The 21,339-nt window shown below is 37.2% G+C and overlaps 1 protein-coding gene across 1 annotated transcript in view; it reads right to left on the reverse strand.

Annotated features, from left to right (window-relative positions):
* Positions 1–6,934: 6,934 nt before the first annotated feature.
* Positions 6,935–21,339, reverse strand: part of DTHD1 (death domain containing 1) — a 120,254-nt gene continuing 105,849 nt past the window's right edge. The window contains exons 6-8 of the mRNA XM_006895427.1: positions 8,465–8,499; positions 8,266–8,323; positions 6,935–7,254 (exon numbers count right to left, since the gene is read on the reverse strand). Coding sequence (XP_006895489.1) covers positions 6,935–7,254; positions 8,266–8,323; positions 8,465–8,499 — 413 coding nt within the window. The remainder of the gene's footprint in view (positions 7,255–8,265; positions 8,324–8,464; positions 8,500–21,339) is intronic.

The raw sequence follows: 21,339 nt of genomic DNA on the forward strand, positions 1-21,339 counted from the left end.
TCAAGTAAACTAAGAATCATAGCAACACTATGAACAAGTGATCTGAACATTTCTGCATATTGCACCATCCTCACACTCCATTTCAAGCTCAAGTCCATTGTAGTAGTCTCTATGTCAGTCCATCTCATAAAAGGTTTTCCTCTTTTTTGCTGACTCTCCTTTCCCAGCTTGATTTCTCTCTCTAAGGAATTGTTCCTGCTAAAAAGACACCAAAGTGAGTGAGCTTATGTTTTATGCTCTTTGACACTAAGGAGTATTCTGGTTGCAATTTAAGACAGATTTGTTTGTTCTACCACCACTAATATATCAATTTACCATCCTGTGGTGGCTTGCGTGTTACTATGATTTTGAAAGCTATGCCACTGGTATTTCAAATACCAAAAGGTCATCTATGGTGGACAGGCTTTGTGGAAGTTTCAGACTAAGACAAAGAAGTAGAACTGATTATCCACTTCTGAAATAATGGGCAGTGGAAAACACTGCAGAGACAAGAAGTTGGAATAGAAAAAAACATAGAATAATAAGGAAAATAAATGCATACTCTCCCCAAGTGTTATCCTGAGCTTGTGGCAGAATATGGTGATATCGAAGTCAGCAGCCAGCACTTAATAATCCTAGTTAGCTCACTTGTGACAATGGGTAACACATTCAATCTTTCTAATCTCTAGTTCCCTCTCCTGTATTGTATAGGGATGCACCCTTCTTGCAGGACTATTTAGAGTTGAATCATAGCCAGAAATAAACAAAATGATGATGTCATTCATTTACTCTTCCTTTAGAAAGATTACATACCCTCAAGGAAATAATCTTTTTTTAATTATTTTATATTGGTTTGCATACAAAATTCACATATATTATGCTTCATTCAGATGCATAGTGTTTCACACATTCCTTCATTCACATTGTATTTCATATGATAATTCCCCTACATTGTGTTTTATAAAATTAATCACTGTTCTTCCATGCCCACGACTACCTTGTCTATCCAAGTCCTCACTAGATCTTCCCTAACTTACCTCCCTCTCTCTGCTCACCAAACTCTGTGACTCCATGATTTCTAACCCCTTTCCCACCTTTAGCAACCCCCTCCACTTCCACCCTTGGATTTTTATACATCTTAGGATTTATCCTTCTATTTTTATAGTAATGGTCTTGTGCAGTATTTGTCCTTATGAGACTGAGTAAATTCACTCACTATAATGTAGTTGTATTAGCAATAGCAGGAAAATGGAATCAGCACAAATGTCCACCAACAAATTAATGGATTGAGAAAATGTGTGTGTTCACATGATGAAATACTATGCAGCACTCAGAAGCAACAAATTCAAAAAATGCTATATACGTGGGAGATTCTAAAGGAGATAATCTCTCAGTAATTTTTGTGTTTCTATCAATGGAGCTTTAGTGGCTTAGTGGTAAGAAACTGAGCTGTTAACACAAAAGTATATGATTTGAATCCATGAGCCACTCTATGGAAGAAAGGTAGGCAATCTCCTTCTATGTGATATATTGCCTCTGAAAACTCACTGGAGGATCAGCTATACCTCAGTTCCAATTCCATGGTACACAACAACAACAACATTGTTACATATATTATTTGCTTTAGATTTGTTTGTTCAGCATATAACAGTTGAATGAATTAACACGCCTTTTATTGTAATGTAGCATTATTTTTATTGTTGTTGATAATAAACAGCAAAACATATACTAATTCAACAATTTCTACATGGTCAACATAGGGACATTAATGATGTTATTCAAATGGTACACTCATTCTCACTTTCCTTTATTGCTTTTTATTTTAATAATTGCAATCTCGCTGATCCTGGAATATGTCTTTATGCCTACCATATTTCTCTTCGAATATTTTATTAAATTGACAATGCCAATGGAACTCCCTACTCATTACAAAGGTAGCATTTTAGCTTTAATAATAATAAATAAGTCAATATTATTTTTCTACAAAGGAGCAACTGAAAATTTTCCAGACTGTAGTTGCCTCAGACTATGTTTTTGTTAATTGCCTTTGAATCTAGAACAACTCAAAGAGACTCTATGAACAAAAGGCCTGAAATCCCTCTACAACGACCAACATTTATCAAAGGTCATAGAGTTTCCGGAGGCATTTTATTTAGAAAGTGGATGCCACTCCTGCTTCCAAACCTGTCATAGTATTTTATGTTGTTATATGTCATTGGGTCACCTGTGATGTATTGCGACCCTATGTGCAGCAGCTCTGAACTTCTTCCCTATCCTAAGCCAATCTCACTAATTCTGATACGCCAACGCTCAATGCCCCAGTAACTGTACCAATTCATCTCATCTGGAATCTCCCTCTCCCGCGCTGTCTGTCTGCCCTTCAGAGCATGATGATCTTCTCCGAGGACTGATCTCTCCTGGCCACATGTCCAAAGTAAGTGAGGTGAAGTTTCAAATTCCTAGCCTCCAAGGAGAGACTTGGTTTCACCCTCTCCAAGACAGACCAATTTGTTTTCTTGGCAGTTCATAGTATGTTCAAGATTCTTCTCCAGGACCACAACTAGAAGTCATCTATTCTTCTTCTGTAATACCTACTCATTGTCCAACTCTCTGAAGCCTAACAAATAATTGAGAAGACCATGGCCTGGATTAGGCACACCTTTTTTCTAGGCTACTCTTCAGCACTCTGGATAGGTCCATGACAGCAAGTTTTCACAATGCAATTCGTCTTTTGATTTCCAGACTGCTAGGGTTAAGAGTGTTGATTGTGGATCTGAGCAAACTTTAATTGTTAACAATCTCAATCTCTTCTCCATCTAATATTGTGCTGCCAATGGCCCAATGGTGACAATCTTTGTCTTCTTGATGTTGAGCTTCAATCCATATTGAAGACTATAGTCCTTGACTTTTTGCAGCAAGTGTTTCAGGTCTTCTTCAGTTTCAGCAAACAAGGTTGTGTCATCTGCATATCGTAGGTTGTTAATGAGTCTTCCTCTAATCTTGATGCCACACTCCACCTCATAAAGCCCTGCTTCCCGAATGGTCTGTTCTGCATACAGATTGAAAAGGTACGGGGACAGAATGCATCCCTGACACATGCATTTCTTGATTTTCTACCATGCAGTGTTTCCTTGCTCTGTTCTGAGGACTGCTTCTTGTTCTAAGGTTTCGTATAAGCATGATCAAGTGTTCTGAGATTCCCATTTTCCTCAAGGTTAGCCCCAATTGATTGTGATCCACACAGTCAAATGGCTGTGCATGGTCAATGAAAAACAGACAGAACTTCTTCTGGTACTCTCTGCTTTCTGCCAAGATGGTTGCCTCACGTTTTGTTTTTTTTTTCATTCATTCACTGTTGCATTTTTTCTCCTTGCCCACCCCTACCCCCACAGTTCACTCTTCTATTTGAAAAGTAAAATAAAAATTCTTTCATTATTACACAATCCCTCCCCCGAAGGCCACTCATCTATGCAGCCTTCATTCTGGACTCCTTTTACACATACGTATTTTCCCCCAGAATAATCAAAACTTGATAGTTGTAAAATAAAATAGTAATTTTGTAACACGAACTTTAAAAATTGTCATAGTAAGCAATTGCATTCTAGGAATTTAAGGAAACTATAATTATTGTTGTTTACACACAAAATTGTCACCTCTATGTTCTCTCTTTCTCCATGATCTAGTTTATCTCTCCTGTTGTTATTGAAAACATACACACTATTCAGCAGTTTCTACATGAAAAATACAACACCATTGGTTGACTACCTTCAACCAATAGTTGCAATCAATAGTTATAAGCAGTAGTTATGTAACTATTCTTACTGCCCTCCTTTTCTGAATTGTCCTTCTCTCATTGAGGTAATCTCCCTGTACTCTAATATCCCTGTCCCCAGTCTTTCAAGCTGTTGTCAGTTTGATCCCATAAAGATAGACCCTAACGGTTCATAATTTTCAAGGCATGTTCTCTTTACTAGTTAAACCAAATAATTATCTTGTTTTAAGGAGAATTATGCATACCTTTTAATTATTATTTCATGTTTTAAGTTTACCTTAGGACAATAGTTTCAGGGGTCTATACCCTTTAATATTACTTTTATGAAGTAACTCACATGAATATACAGGAAGAGAGGAAAGGTTAACTATGATAACTGTCATAGATTGAGTTGTATCTTCCAAAAATATGTCAGCTTGGCTGGACCAATATATAGGAGAATGATCCTATATATTGTACATCTTTTGTATGGGGTTGGCTGCTAGCCCAAAGGCCACACTTCTCTGGATGTTCAGCAATCCTCAGGAGAAAATTTTCTTCCTTTTTTTTTTTTTTAAGGCTCCTGAAAATCCCCTGAAGTATCAGCTGTGAGTTGATTATGGCTTTATGGCAGCAAGTTTAGGTTTTGTTTTGATGATGGTAATGACACAGAAATTGACCCCATAGATGTTGTCTCTGTGACAAATGATTTGGAGGGTTTTTTTTTTTAATATAAGTGAGTATATGTTTTGAGTTATGTAAGGACAAGGAGAATATGAATAAGAGTGAGTGAGGAGATGAGAGGATGCGAGTAAATGAGGCATTGTGTGTGAAGTGATTTGAATCACTTCATCTCTGTCTGTGTGAGCACACATGTGAATGATCTTAGATACAACCGTGTGTTTCCAGGGAGATACGTTGGAAGACAGTAAGTAAAATCTGCACACAGAGTAACCTCTAGTGGCAAAATAAAACGTTAATATAATTTTTTTTCTTAAAAAAGAAATGTTAGATTTGTAGGAGGTAACATGGAAGGGAGCTTTGATGGCGTAATCTGTCAAGAGTTGCCAACAAACATACAAGTAGTGTGTCTGGCAGTACAAATTCACCAGAGGATTCTGGCGAGAAAGATGGGCAATCTCCTAAGAAACCCAATAAAGGGCCAGTTATGAGTCAGTTCTGACTCCAAGCAATGAGTTTGAGGGTGGGGTTTTGTTGGGGGTTTTTTTGTTGTTGTTTTTTGTGGTTTGTTTTGTTTTCTTTTCTTTTGTTTTGTGTGTGTGTGTGTTTGTGTTTTCGATTTGTGTGTGGGTGTTTGTTATATGACACCAAGCATAATGTTCACCAACAATCGGTGCCTCCTAATGACATGCCTAAAAGTAAGAGTGATGGAGTCTTGTAATTTTCACTTTTGAGAAGTATTCTTACTGTATTTCCTCAAAAAAGAGATTTGGATTTTGGAAATTGAACTCTTGTTTTTCAATATTCAATGCAAATCATTACTGTGGAGTTGAAAGTGACTCATAGCTGACCCTTCACTGTTTTTTCCCAATGCTGTAAATTTCACAGGAGGAGATTGTGCCTCTTTTTTATCTCAGAGAGGGGTGGCCTTTGGATTAACTGTCACCAAACATATACCTAAATCCCTGACTAATTTGTAGTAGAAAATCATTATTTAATTAAAAAGACATCTGAAAGTTTAATTTTTTTCATGCTTAATTTCTAAGCATCCAATAACTGAAACTAATTGCTGCTGATGTTTACAAGCCCAGGCTCTGGTGGATTTGCATTAATGAACTTTTGAAACTAATGCAATGGCCCATTTATATCAAACTGCGTCAGGGACTTAAAGTGTTTTAAGTTTTTCAAAGGCTCAAAGATTATACACTAAGACATTAACGGGCATTGTTAATGGATGGAAGGAAGGGTTTGGGTAATTTTTTTCCCTTAGTTTTTTTTTGTTTGTTTGTTTGCTTTCTTATGGTCTATGTTTGGATTTTTGAAGGATGATCACTTAGAATTATACAAGGTTTATCTTAAGCTGATTTAAAAAGCAGGTCATTTTTTTAAGTAGTTTAAGCCAGCTCTGAATCATTTTACAAATATTACATTTTTTTCTGCACCGCCTTATTTCACTAATCATGAAAAAGATGACACTTGAAAAATTATGGTATTTTTCCCTATCCCAAACTAAATTTATATAGAAAAGTTAGTGGTAGAAAATTGTTGAAGTATTATTCTGCTTTTAATTTATTTCAGCTGCCCTACAGTGACTTGCTGTCATCAACAGTAGGTGTCAGAGGCCCAATGCGTTATTCTGTTATTTTTTGGACACCACAGCATGTATGCACATATTTATGAATTAGTTGCTTGGAGTTGTGAATAACTAGTGCAACCAGGGCACTCCTTAAAGGCAAAGGTGGTGAAACTTTGTCTCACATGCTTTGGGCAAATTACCAAGAGGGATGAGGCCTTGTGAAAAGGCATCATGCTGAGAAAGGTGAACGGTCAGACAAAGAAAGTAAGACCTTCAACAAAATGGATTGATACAGTGACTGTAATAATCTTGCATATATCAGAGATGTCAGGATAGCACAGGAGAGGGCAAAGTTAAAATCTATTGTCCCCAGGGTCTTTATGAGTGGTGGTCAGCTTGATGATGCCTAACAAAAACAAGTTTCATTTTGGGGAGTTACTGTGGCATGTTCAGTAGGGAGTTTCATTGCTGAACTAAAAATACAACGCTTCTCTGTTCATTACTTTGGGAAAAAGATGGACAATTCTTCTGCCATGCAATTGACAGCCTCAAAAAACCTGCTTGAGGGTCAGCTATGAGTGACTGGGCAGCAATAAATGATCGAGTTTAACTATGCAGACAGCAGATATCACATCATTCATTCCCTTTCACTTAGAAAACAATTTCAGCTATTAAACTATAAATAACTCAAACTGTTACAAATGTGATTTCATTTGTGTATATTTCATACAATTATGTTCGCAGACCATCTAACACTGGACCAACAAAAACACTCTACCTAGGAATGCCCTTTATTTTCTGATCAATGAATGCTTCCTCATAGCTCTCAATTGATTTTTTTCAACCCACGTTATTTAGAAACTGCTAGGAAAATGCTGACTGAAATCTTCTTAAAAACCATCCAAGACCATTTTTTTCTTGTGATATACTTAAGAGCAACATGGCATTTACTCTGCCATGTCAAACCACTGCTCTGGTTCAGTGAACACCTTATTTTCCCACTTAAATTTGAGTTCTTCTGAAAGATCAGCCCTGCCAATCTTGCGAAGATGACGAGCCAAAAGGCGAATCTTGTCAGTTGAAGTTGGGAGGGATTTCTTCCAGAAGCTGAGAAGTTCGTGGATCTGTTCTGTGAGCTGGTCAGGGTTCTTGAGTTTGATGAGTTGAATGGTGCTGCGGTGGAGAGGGAGAGATGCAGACAGAGACATGGCACTTTCTTCTGAGAGTTCCTCTGCCAACCAGTACAGCAAGTTATCCCAGAGGGCTTCTGTCAGGTACACATTAAATATTTCATGTTAGAGACCTTTTCTTTGGAGAGATCTAATTTACAAGATATCTAGTTTATCTAACCTATCACACCTGATTGCAACTAATTTATTACACCTGATCACCCACTGATTTGGTCTCTAAACAGAAAAAAATTTGGGGAAAATTCAGAAAGGCACTTGGGAGCCTTTCCTGGTGTGTAACTTATTACAGATAATTGAAAATTCTTCTTAAATTTTATCAAGTCCGAGCACTGCTTTAGATGATCTGTGAACACAATTGCTGGCCCCACCTCAGAGTGTTGGGTGGTGGAGGACAAGGATGGTGTTAGGAAATTAGTTTTCCTCCCAAGCACTCAGATCATGCTGATGTTGAAGTCTCCAATCATACTGAGCAGCCTTCTGTCAAAAGATAATCTCAAACTTCAAAAGCTACTTCCTTCATTAATACTAATCTGATGCATAAATTATACCAGCAATTAGTTAATCTGCACTCCATAATCACACACGCAAACTCACATTTCAAAGAGTAAGCCTTTAATGTGAACATATTACATACATCTCCAGATCACTTAGGTACACAAAACTCACCTCTGAATACATCCTGGACATGTAGTACACCCCTCTCCTTATCCTCCACCTCATGCCTACCTCCTCAACCTTTGATTTCTTCTTCATGGTTGTTACTGCCCTAAAATATCAGTCTGAAGTGACCACACTATAACCTTTATGGCATAGTAGTTATCTTTCCAGAATGATCTGTGGTTGTTTAATCACCAGATTAAGCAACTACTAATTTCTTACAGATGTTTCTTTTGTCACAACTTTAGAGATCCACATAATTATAGTTTCAAATGTGTATGACTTCTTCAAGGACAATATGTTAATGAAGCTGAAAAACATAGTCATTTAATTGCAAAGTCATATTTTCCATAAAGATGCATTTGTGTATATATACACTAAAAAGGAAGGAAAAATCCAAGTGTAATGAGGACAGAGCCAATGTTCCTTACCTAAAGGATCTGTAGATATTCTTTTGGTACTCTGTGGACGATTGATTAATTTTTCATGCTATGGGGGAAAGGGGCACAGAATAAGCAGAATCAATCATTAATTTGTAGACATGTTACAAATAAAAATCCATCTAAACCTCACTTCAATTTGGAAAAAGTACAGAATTGCATAGCTTGCAAAATTAGATTACAGACTTACAAGTCTGTACATATGCACACTCAGCAACTGCTTCCCTAAGATAAGGCAGAGAATATTAACCCAAATTTTACAATGTGTTTAAAATTAAGATTACATATTAAAATATTAATTTTCTGTTGGCACTCACATTAATTTGAAACAAACATTTTCCAACTTAAATTTGAAGTTGTTAAAATCAGCTAATACACAGTGAGCTAACTCTAAGCCACAGATACAGCACTGTCTTTGCTAGACAGGCACTTTGCCTTAACACTCAGCCCAGTGCTTGGCACACAGTGGCTACACAAACAGGATTTTCTGTGGAGAATGAGTGAAGGTATTAGTATACTTGAAAATAGATGTGACATTGAGACAATTCCTCTTCGTAATGATTGATCCTATATAACAGACTAGTTCTCTTGATTGCTGATATTAAGTGTGCTGATTGTTGACCCGAGGAAGGTGAATTCATTAACAATTTCTATCTTTGTCTATCATGATGTTGCTATGGATCCAGTGGTGAGGATTTTTGTAGTCTTGATTTTGAGATGTATTCCTTATTGAATGCTGTAGTCTTTGATCTTCTGTAGTGCTTCCTCTTCACTTTCAGCAAGCGAGGTTGTGTCTTCTGCTTAACACAGATTGTTGATTAGCCTTCCTCCAATCCTGCTATCACTTTCTTCTTTATAGAATCTGGCTTCTGGAATTCTTTTCTTAGCATTGAGATTGAATATATATGGATAAAGAAAACAACCTTTATACATACCTTTCCTGATTCTGAGCCATATAGTGTCCCTTTCTCTGTTTGGACAACAGCTTTTTATTTTTTTCTCTATGCTTTTCATGAGAATAATTAAGTATTCCCATTCTTCTCAATATAGTTCATTACAGATATAGTGGGGGCTATGTCGTGTATACCATGCAGTACTACCCTGCTCCGTTTCCACAACAGCCTCCTGACTTATGTATTAGTTCCTCGTGAGCACAATCAAGTTCTCTGGGATTCCCATTCTTCTCAACATCAGCCACAACTTGTCATGATCCACACAGTCAAATGCCTTTGCATAGTCAATAAATCACAAACAGATATTCTTCTGGTATTCTTTCAATCAGGATCCATCTGATATCAACAATGATATCCCTGGTGCCACGACCTCTTCTAAATCTCCTTAAAATTCTGGTAATTCCCTATCACAGTTTTTCTGATTATTAGCTGTGCATCTGAGACCTGCACAGTAAATATGGAGGACAGAAAAAGAATTGATGCCTTTGAGCTGTGGTGATGGAGAAGAGCACTGAAGATCCCATAAATGCCCAAGAGAACTGATAGATATGTCTTGGAAAGGGTTCATCCAGAGTGCTCTTGGAGGCAAGAAAGATGAGGCTTCTCCTCACATACTTTGGGCATATTATTAGGAGGTACTATTCCTTGGAGAGGGACATGATGCTGAGAAGGGTGGAGGGTTGGCGAGAGGAAAGGAAGACCCTCAGGTGATTGACACGATGGCTGCTGCAATGGGCTCTTGTGTGTCAGGAAGTGTAAGCATGATGCAGGACAGGACTGGTTTCAGATCTTTTATTTATAGATTTCCTATGAGTCATGCTCAACTTGACAGCAAAATGTGGTATATATTATTATCATCTCTCAGGAGAAACAGTATAAATAATTGTACTAGTCATCCAGATATAGATTATTTATATAGCTAATTATAAGCTTGCTCTTGCTTTTATGTGCTGTCGAGTCATTTGCAATTCATAGGGACCCTATGAACAAAAGATATGAACCCTGATCTATCCTGGGCCATCCTCACACTTCCTGACACACAGGAATCCATTGCAGCAGTCACCTTGCCAATACACCTGGTTGAAGGTCTTCCTCACCTTCACTGACTCTTCACCCTTCCCAGCATCATATCCTTCTCCAAAGAATAACACCTCCTAGCAACAGGCTCAAAGCCGGTGAGATGAAGCCTCATCACTCTTGCCTCCAAAGAGCACCCCGGCTGCACCTTCTCAAAAACATACCTTTTTTTTCTTGGCCATCCCTGGGATGTTCAGTGCTCTTCTCCAACACAATAACTCAAAGTTGTCAATTCTTTTCCAGTCATCCTTATTCATTGTTCAGCCCTCAGATACATAGCTAATAATTGGAAAGACTATGGTCTGAATCAGATTCACCTTAGTCCTCAAACTAACATCATTACTTCTAAATAATTTGGGAGGGGGGACCCTAACTACAGATTTTCCCACTGCAATGTGTCTCCAGGGTCTCGCTGATCTTGAGCTAACCTCATTGTCTCTGACACATCTATTTCCATTACTCCAGTCATTGCATCAATCCATCTCATCTGGGGTTTTCCTCTCCTGCACTGTCCCTCCACCCTTCCAACCATGATGTTCCTCTCCAGGAACTGGTCTCTCCTTGCAACATGTCCAAAATATAGCCTACATCATATAAATTTGGAAGTAGTTAAAAAAAAAATTAGAAATAAGAAAATGGAAACAGCCTAAATGTCCATCAATAAAGGAACACTTAAAGAAATTGTGGTATATTCACACAATGGAATACTATTCATCACTAAGGAATCACGATTTTGTAAAATACTACATATCATACAAGAGACTAGAGACATTATGGTAAGTGAGATAACTCAGTCACATAAGGACAAATATTTCATAAGACCACTATTGTAAAATTAGGAGGACAATTGAGTAATATATGTATACATGAAGAGAATAAGAAGCAGAAATGAGGGAAGAGGAGAAATTTATTATGAGAGCAGAGGTTAGTGGATAGAGGAGAGGAGAAAAAATAGGAAATATTCCATGAGGACTTGAAGAAATGCGTGATAACAGGTATAGACCAACAGTATTTAATTATGTAAAGCTTATGTGAATGGTTTTTTAAAAAACCAGGAGGTACATGAATTATTGTATGCAAATTAATAAAAATATTTTTAAAACTAAATTTAAGATAGAATTAAAACCAATGACAGCCATTACACCTGAAAAAGATATGTGTGTTTTGAGTTTTATAGGACACTGTTGTTAAAGAAAGGAAAATTGGTGACATGTTGTTGATATTATTATGTGCCATCAAGTTGCCCGTGACTTATTGTGACCCTATGTACATTAGTTCAGAAAGATGCCCTTTCCTGAACCAATCTTGTTGTCTCTGACAAACCTAATCATATATCTCCAGTGACTGAGTCAATCCATCCTAGGTATTCCTTTCCTGCCCTGCCACTCCACCCTTTCTAGCATATTGTCCTTCTCCAAGGAAGGGTCCCTCCTGGCCATGTGCCAAAAGTATATAAGAAGGAGCTTCTTCACCTCCAGGGAGCAGCCTGGTTTCACCCTCTCCATGACAGATCTGTTTGTTCTCCTGGCAGTCCATGGTATGTTCAACACTCTTCTTCAGTAACACAATTCATAGGCATCAATCCTATCATCCTTTGTTATTGTCCAGCTCTTAGATGCAAAGCAAGTAATTGCAAAGACCATGGCCTGGATCAGGTGCACCTTAGTCTCCAGACTGACAGTGTGCTCTTCAATACTCTAAAGATGTATCTGACAACAGACTTTCCCAACAAAGTTTGTTTTTTTGTTTTTATTTCTTTTTCTGATTGCTTGTGTCAAGAGTATTGATTGTGGAACCAAGCAAGTGAAATTATCAACAATCTCAATCTCTTCTCCATCTATCATGAATCTGCTGTTTGGCCCAGTGGTGAAAATTTTTGTTTTCTGTATGTTGTGCTTCAGACCATATTGAAGACTACAAGTTTTGCATAAACACAGCTTTGAATAAGTTTTGCATGCACACAATCAAGTATTCTGGGAGTTCCATTCTTCTTAATATTAGCCACAATTTGTTGTGATTCACACAGTTAAATGCTTTTGCATAGTCAATGAAACACAGATAGACATTCCTCTGGTAATTTTTGCTGCCAAGATCCACCTGACATTGGTAATAATGTCTCAGGTGCCACGGCCTCTTCTAAACTAAGCTTGTATTTCTGGTAGTTCTCTGTCAATGTACTGTTCCACTTGTTTTTGGATAATCTTCAGCAGGATTTTGATAGAATTTGATATTGTTTAATAATTTAAACACTCAAATTTTAGTGTAAGTGTAGGTAGGACAGAGGTTATTTGACTGTTGTTTTCTGAGGAGGTAACTCTAACTCAGAGTGGTTCCATAAGGCAGTATAGAATTTTCCCATTGGATTTACTAGGCTGTAAATCTATGGGAAAGATTACCAGATATTTTCTCCTGTGGAAAGTAAGCTCAAATCACTGACATTTCAGTTTCCAGCTGAGTAGTTAATTGTTGTGCAACCAAGACTTTTTAGCTAAACAGGAGATTTTGTTACTGGTGTTGTTTGTTGTAGTGTTAGGTGTTGTTAAGTGAAGTGTGATTCATAAGGACCCCTACGCACAATAGACCTAAATCCCATCCTATCCTGTACCATCATCAGCATCTCTGACACAATTAAACTCATTACAGTAGTCATTGTGTTAACACAACTCATTGGAAGCCTTCCGTCTTCATTTCACTGACCTTCTATCTTTCCAAGAATAATGTCCCTTTTCAAGAAATAGACTCTCCTAGTAACATGTACAAAATGTGAGAGATGGAGCTTTGTCATCTTTGCCTCCAAGGAGCACTCTGGCTGCATTTTTCCCAAGACCCATCTGTTTGTTCTTTTGGCCGTCTAAAGGAGACTCATTATTCTTCACCAGAGCCACAATTCAAAGGCATCAGCTCTTCTATCATTTTTATTCACTGTCCAGATTTCAGATTCATATCAAGTGACTCAAGACTTGAATGGACTGAATGGGGATGACTTCAGTCTTCAAGTTGACATCATTGCTCTTCAGTATTTTGGAGAGATCTTTAACACCGGACTTGCCAATAAAATGCATCCTCTAATCTCCTAACTGCTGATGCCAATGGTGTTGATTGTTCATCTAAGCAAGATGAAACCATTGACAGCTTCAATCCTTTCTCCACCTAGCATGGTATTGTCTGGTGACCATGGTGAAGCCTTTTCACTTCTTGATGTTGAGATGTAATCCATACCAAAAGTTGCAGGCTTTTGGTGTTGGGGCTTTTTTTTTTACCTTTTGCTGAAAGCATTTCAAGACCCCTTTACTTTCAGCAAGCAAACCTGCATAATGAAGGTATTAATGAGTCTTCCTCTGTGCCTGTTACCACATTCCTCTTCATTCTGATTATTTTTTTAAACATTTACCTGCTAAAAAAAATACTGAAATATTTAGAAGTGAAATGATTAATTATCTCCAGTTTGCTTTCAGAAACTCCAAGAAACTGCACATTAGATGAAAGAATAGCACAAAGTTAGGAATATTGAGTTCCTAAAGGTTCATGGTATGTTTTCTCTATTTTAGTGTACATTTGGAAATCAATACATAAAACGCTTTTAAAAATAAATCAATGAAAGTCAATACCCTGGTTTGAATTGGGGTTTATTTGTTTGTTCCCTTTCTTTTTTATTTTTAATAATTGATTTTAGTATAGTTGTTGATAGGTCCCATTGAGTCACCTACAACTCATAATGTATGTATGGGGGGAAAAATCTGAAAATTGACCTATTCTGTGCCATCTTCATCATCTCTGATACACTCAAGCTCCTTGAAACAGTTATTATGTCAGTCTATCTTGTTGAGGGTGTTCCTATCTTTCACTGACTTTCCAGCATTCCAAGCTTAATGTCTTTTTCCAAAGTCTAGATCCTTTTAAAACATGCCTGATGTATGTGAGGCAAAGCTTTGCCACTTTTCCCACTGAGGAGTACTCTGGTTGTACTTCCAAATCATACTTGTCTGTTTTCTTGGCTGTCCATTGGCTATTCAATACTCTTAATCCAACGCCACAACTCAAAGCCATGGGTTCTTCTGATATCTTTATTCATGTCCAACTTTCAGATGCATATGAAGAATGGGAATCCCAGAACAGTTAATTGTGCTCATATGAAATCTAAGACTAAGAGGCTGTTGCTCGAACAGAGGAAAGGGAAGTGCACGGTTTAAAATCAAGAGGTACCTAGTCAATCCGCATGCTGAAACTGGACCTAATAAAGAAGAATTTTATATTAGAAAGTGAGGAAAATGCATTAACCACTTTTCTTATGATGATGGCATAACCTTACTCACTGAAACATTTGCTGCAAAAAATCAAAGACTACAACCCTCTATATGGATTGCTTCTTGACATCAAGAAACCAAAAATCCTCACCACTGTGCCAATAGATAACATCTTTGATCCACAATCAGCACTGTTATCAGCAATCTAGAAATTTAAAAAAAAGTGTTGCATTGGGAAAATCTGCTGTCAAGTACCTCTCCACATTACTGAGGAGCACTGATGTCTATTTAAAGACTAAGGTGCATGTGATTCCAACAATGGTCTTTTCAATGTCTTTAATTATTAGATCTTATTAGTATTAAAAATTCAGTGTAGAACTCCTTCAAAGCTTGGGTAGAAATTTTTGATTGATTTAGAGTGAAAGATTTAGAGTCTATATCTCCTTTCAGTGAATCTAGAGACCACAGAGAAGTAGTGACAGTAAAACAAGATAAAAATAGAGTCTAGAGCAAGGAGCACTGACTCTGAGTATTCTCTTTTATAACAAAATCTGTTTTTTTCATTGTGTACCACCAAGTCAGAATATACACACATCTGACCCTCAAACAGGTTTTCAGCAGCAGTAAATTGCACTAGAGGAGATTGTTCATTTTTTTCCCTAAGGATGAGCTGGTGAATTCAAACCATGTTCCTTCGCATTGGCAGTAAAATTCCTACTAAACTATTAGAGATCCTTAAAAAAAGCCATCTAGACATTAGATTTGGACATGAAATTAGTCTGTTATCAAATCTGGAACAATTCATATCTGCACGATTAGAGGTCTTTGTTTAGCATAGATCTGTTTGGTTTTAAATCCAAGCAAATTTTTATGCAGCCAATTTTGTGTTTAATTGTTACTTAGAAAATGACTTTTTTATACCCATATGTATTTGGTAATATTCAACAGGATTTTGTTTGTGTAGTATATTCGTGACAATCTTTGATAATTTTCACTCTATGCTGAATCACTGTTTTATGGAATAGGAATACATATGGCTCTCTATCAGTCAGTTGGCCAAGTGATTGTCCTCCAGATTTCATGGTACAGCCTAGTGAACACTTCCAGGGCTGCATCTGTCAGTTGAAATATGTCAATTAGTATTCCATCAGTTCCTGGGGCCTTCAGATTTCTTGAAACAGCTTGGTGAGCATATCCAGAGCTGCAACTGTTTGTTGAAATACCTGGGGCCTTCTTTTTTGCCAATTCCTTCACAGGAGCTTTAACTTCCTGCTTCATCATCATTACCTCTTTAACATAAGCGATTTCATGAAATATTTCTGTGTCAGCCAGTTCTTTTTTAGGACAGTGACTCTGTGGCATTAGGGACATTGTTGTCAATGTCAAATGAATCTTGACTGAAAGCAGAAACTACCAAGAGAGTGTCCATCTATACTTAATGGACTGTGCAAAGGAATTTTACTGTGTAGATCACAACAAATTGTGGCTAACCTTGAGAAGAATGAGAATCCCAGAACAAATTATTGTGCTCATGTAAAACCTATCTTTGGATCAAGAGGCAGTTGTCAGAACAGAACAAGGAAATACTACATGGTTTAAAATCATAAAAGGTGTACTCCAGGGATGCATTATATCTCTATATTTTTCACTCTGTATGCAGAACAGTTAATTTAAGAAGTTAGACTTTATGAGGAGGAATGTGGTATCAAGATAAATGTGTGGTATGCACCACCTTACTTTCTAAAACTGAAGAGCACCTGAAGCATCTGCTGTAGAGTTTCAAGGAGTAAAGTTTGCAAGATGTATTAAAGCTCAACATCAAGAAAACAAGATTCTCTCCACTGGGCCAGTTGGCAGTATCATGATAAATAGAGAATAGTTCAAGATTGTTAAGAATTTTAACTTGCTCGGTCCCACAATCAACATTCTTGGAACCAGCAGTCAAGAAATCAAAAGATGAATTACATTATTAAAATCTGCTGTCAGGGGCCTCTCTTGAGTGATAAAAAACAAGGATGTCAGTCTAGAGACTAAGGTGCACCTAACACAGGCCATGGTCTTTGCAATTACTTGCTATGTATCAGAGCACTGGACAATGACCAAGGATGACTGTAGAAGAACTGATGCCTTTAAGTTGTGGTGCTGGAGAAGAGTATTGAAATAACTGTAGACTGCCAAGAGAACTAACAGGTCTGTCCTTTACAGGGTGAAATTAAGCTGCTCCTGGGAGGCAAGGATTTTGACACTCTATCTCACATACTTTGGACATGTAGCCAGGAGGGACCAGTCTTTGGAGAAGGATATCATGCTTAGAAGAGTAGAGGGCCAGTGCAGGAAAGGAAGACCCTGGATGAGATGGATTGACACAATAACTGAGATAATGAAGAAGTGTATCAGAGACAATGAGATTGGCTTGGGATAGAGTCTTGTGTATAGGGTCACTATAAGTCATAGTCAATTCCATGGCACATAAAAACAACAACCTGTTATAAACTGATATTTAATAATTAAAATTTCTCTTTTTAAGATTTAAATTTTTTTATGACTTTCTTTAAGTGGAAGAGATTTCTCAGCCCTTGAACTCAGTTACAAAAGAAGATGGCTCCTTCTAATCAGATGAGCCAGATTGAAAAAAATAAAATCACAGAGGATCTAAGGAGTCAGGACAGTTATAAAGAAGGGGTTGTCAGAAATGACAAATGACATAACATGAACAAGGTCTGGAAAAATAAAAAAATACAAAACATGGTTTTTATTGCTATGGGCTGTCTATAATGTCAGAACGAAGTCATAGCTCCAGTGGGTTTCCAGAGACAGTAAATCACACAAGAGACTTCCCATCTTTCTACCCTGAAGTAGCTAGTGGATTAGAACTGTGTGTCTTTGAGTTGGCAACACAACTTCTTAGTAGACCTGCAGAGTTCCTTCAAAAGTATATATGAAATATATAAATATAGAGTACATAAGGAGCTTTGCATTAGGTATTGCACTGCAAACCAAATGATCAGCTGTTCAAATCTACCAGCTGCTTTACTAACTAAAGATAGGCAGCCTTTTCTTCTAAAAACTGTTAACCTCAAATGGAAGGTTGCTATGAATTTAAATTAATGTGATGGCAGTGAGTGTGGAAATATGAAATATATATGAAGTAACAAAGAAAAACTATTAAAAACCAATCTAGAGTAGATTAATCTGGTTTCCAATTTAATGTCTCAAGTTTGATGTTTTTATCTATCAGTTTTGCAAAGCAGTCGACAGATGATGTGGGATTGCAGTAAGGATTAAATGATATAGTGTGTGTGTATATATAGCACTTCAAACATGTCTGGCATTGGCAAGCATTCCATAAATGTCAATTTGAACAAAACTTTGTTCAGTATTGCCAATAATTCTGGTAAAATTAGATCCCTTTGACTCATAAAGTGGCTGTGTAGGAGATGCTATTGATTTTAAATGCAGCTTCATAAATTAAAAAAATCTACACTTGGAATTTGCATAATCTTTAACTTCCACCCTTAATAATTATTTGACTTTTAGATTATAATCCCAATAGTTTTTTACTAATATTCAATGCCTCTTATTGGCTCTATTTTCTTCTGTGTGTAATTCTAGAATATCCTGATAAATATTTTTTTATATTTAAAGAATCTTTTACATTCCTATTGGGTTGTACTTCACCACTTCTTCATCTAATGACTTTTGAAAAGCCATTCTCTATGAGTCACTTTATCTTTGTTTGAGAACCTGAAGAGTGACAAACATCTCCTTCCAAGTTTTGTCACAATTTATGAAATCCCTGTACCTTAGTCATTTCTTTCAAGTCATAAAAAGATACTGTAAAAATTAACTATTGCTGAGAAGGCAACAGATAAAGCTTGAGTCAACTATTACTATTCCACGTTCATTTGAAACGCAATGTGAATGTAAGAATGTTTTAAACACAATTTATATAAATGATATACAATATATGAGTATCCTATGCAAAAAATAAAATAAAAATGAAGTGAGGGTAAAAAATAAAAAAATAAATTCCAGGTTCAAATGCATTTCCTATTTCACCAGCATATGTTTACTTACTCATTGGAAAGTTTAACAAAACACTATTGAATAAACCTTAGGAGATGTTATTCTTTGTCATTAGGTAATGATGACTTATAGTGACCCTATAAACGACTTATGGTGATGCTATAAACAAATCTGAACCTTGCCTTATTTTGCACTATTCTCACAATCTCCAATGTTTTCAAACCCATTAATACAGTCACTGTGTCAATCCATTTCACTGAGGGTCTTCAGATTTTTCTCTAAACCTCTATCTTTCTCAGAATGACATCTTTTTTTCCAAAGACTAGCTCCTCTTGACAGCATGCCCATAAGTACGTGAGATTGCTCTTCTTGCCTCTGAGGAATATACACTTTCTCTAAGACAGATTTTCTTTTATTTGTTGACATGGGATATTCAGGATACTTCTCCAACATCACAATTAAAGGCATCAATTCTCATTTTTTTCTTCTTTAATCATTGTCCAACTTCCAGGGGCAGAGGAGGCAATTGTCTTGGATCAGGCACAACATAGTCTTTAAGCTGATAATCTTCCTCTTTAGGACTTTGGAGAGGTACAAAAACATATTTTCCCATACAAGATGTCTTTTGATTTCTCATGTGCTATTACCACAAGTGTTGATTGTAAATCCAAGTAGATTAAAAGATGTACCAATGAAATATATGTTTAAATAACATTTTCAAAATCAAATCAACAAGTCACTGTTGTATTACAGGATATTGTTGTTGTTGATTGTTACCAAGTTGAGAATGATTCATAGTGACCCTATGAACAAAAGATCTGAAACCTTTCTTTAGCTATCATCGTTTCTCAAAGTTCATAGAGTTTCCAGAGGCATGTTATTTAGGAAGTGGATGCCTCTCCTGCTTTCAAATATTAGTTCAAACCAAAGTCCTGCAGTCCACTTCACAATTCCTCTATTTTCCAAAACTCTCCTACTCATAATTCCATGCTCACTCATTCTATCCTCAAGTTCTATAGATAGATTGCCAAGTCCTAAACCTTTTTCCAAATATGATCTCTTTTTCCATCTTTTCTTTCCTGAGCTTGTACTATTATCTGTGATGTGTACCATCAAACAAGACCCAAACCACGGTGTACGTGGAGTTTGATGATCTTGAATGATATAAACGAGAGTGGCTTAAAGTTTCTGAAGATTTTGCAACCTTCTTTGAGGAATACCACTTAATCTGGGCCAAAAGGAAGAACCGTAGGCAGACTCACGGATCAAAGAGCAAGCAACTTCAGTGGCCTACATTGAGAATGGACCTGATGCCTCCATGATGCACTGGAACTCTTGATGCCACCATGTGCCACAGAGGAGTACCTTGCTGAATGGGAGTGCAGCGCCATGCTGCCAAGCCGCCATGATGCTGAAATTTGAGTGAGGGTTTTAAAAACACTGACAAATGGACTCTTGTCAGGACACCGACTCTGTGCACCAGGAACTCCAGTCCTGAAGCCAAACTACTGTCCCAACATAGACTGCTGCCACTGGAATTTCGGCCCTGATGCCAATGACCTGCACCAGAACTCTGCTCCTGATGCTGATACCCACACTGGGAACAACACTGGAACTTGAATGAAGTACTTTGTGAGAAGTCACTACTGTTTGACTGGATCACATAGGACCCCTTTAAAATCAAGCAGAAGGGAGTGAGATAGCTAGAGCTTGTTCTCAAAGGAAAAACCAAGGCTTCCTAATTTTCCTATCGTGTTGTGTGCTCTGCCTTTCATCTCCTCACATCCAGTCCATCAACTGCCTTTAGCCTGGAGCACCCTGGGCTACCTTAAATGTGGCAGTTGGTTGACAGAGGAGGCTGCTTTCACAGGCCTTTTCTTTACCATACTGAAGCAGATCTGTCCTTGGGTCAAAAAGCAGAGAGAAATCCAGGAAGGATAGCTGCCTCACCCACTTCGGAAGTAGTGACTTCAGAGCAAGAACCAGCTATCGCCTCAGACATGAAAAACTCTACCACTGCAAAGTCACATAGAAAGCAGGCTACTCACCTCTACACAAACCCAAAGAAGTACCTCATTCCCCAAAACTGACACGGCATCAATGGATTTCTTGAAACCAGAAAGTTTGATTAAACTTTCTGACACAGAATTTAAAAACAACGACTGAGTGTTTTCAGTGGATGAAAGACAAACTTAAAGAATTACAGGACATTGCAAGCAAAACCCAGGAAGAACTTTAAAAAAAATTCAAAACAATGTTGAGAAAAAAATGAGGAGTTAGAGGCTCTGGAAAAACAAGAAAACACAATCCAAATTATGAGGATCAATTTTTCAGATGCTGTAAACATGATGCTGGGACACATGAACAGAGTTGAGGAGATGAAACAACAGAACCATTGAAATAGAAGATAGAATTGTCACCACTAATCTGCCAGAACAAAAAGCAGAATCAAGGAAGGAAAAAGAAGAAAACCGAAGAATAATGTATGACACCATCAAGAGAAATAACATGCACCTAATCAGAATCTCAAAACAAGAAGAAGTCACTAAAGGTATAAAAAAGTTGTGGAAGAATTATTAGAAGAAAACTTTAAAGGCATAATGAAGAATTAGCAAATATATATTCAAGAAGCCAAGAGAACAAGATATAGGATAGACCCCACAAGAAAAACAACAAGACATATCATAGCCAAATTTGCAAGAACCAAAGATAAGGAGAGAATTCTTGAAACAGTGAGGGAGAAACAAAGAGTAACCTATAAGGGG

This window comes from Elephantulus edwardii, unplaced genomic scaffold, assembly GCF_000299155.1.
Source record: "Elephantulus edwardii isolate Elephantulus edwardi_28Jun2011 unplaced genomic scaffold, EleEdw1.0 scaffold00167, whole genome shotgun sequence".
Lineage (NCBI taxonomy): Eukaryota > Metazoa > Chordata > Mammalia > Macroscelidea > Macroscelididae > Elephantulus > Elephantulus edwardii.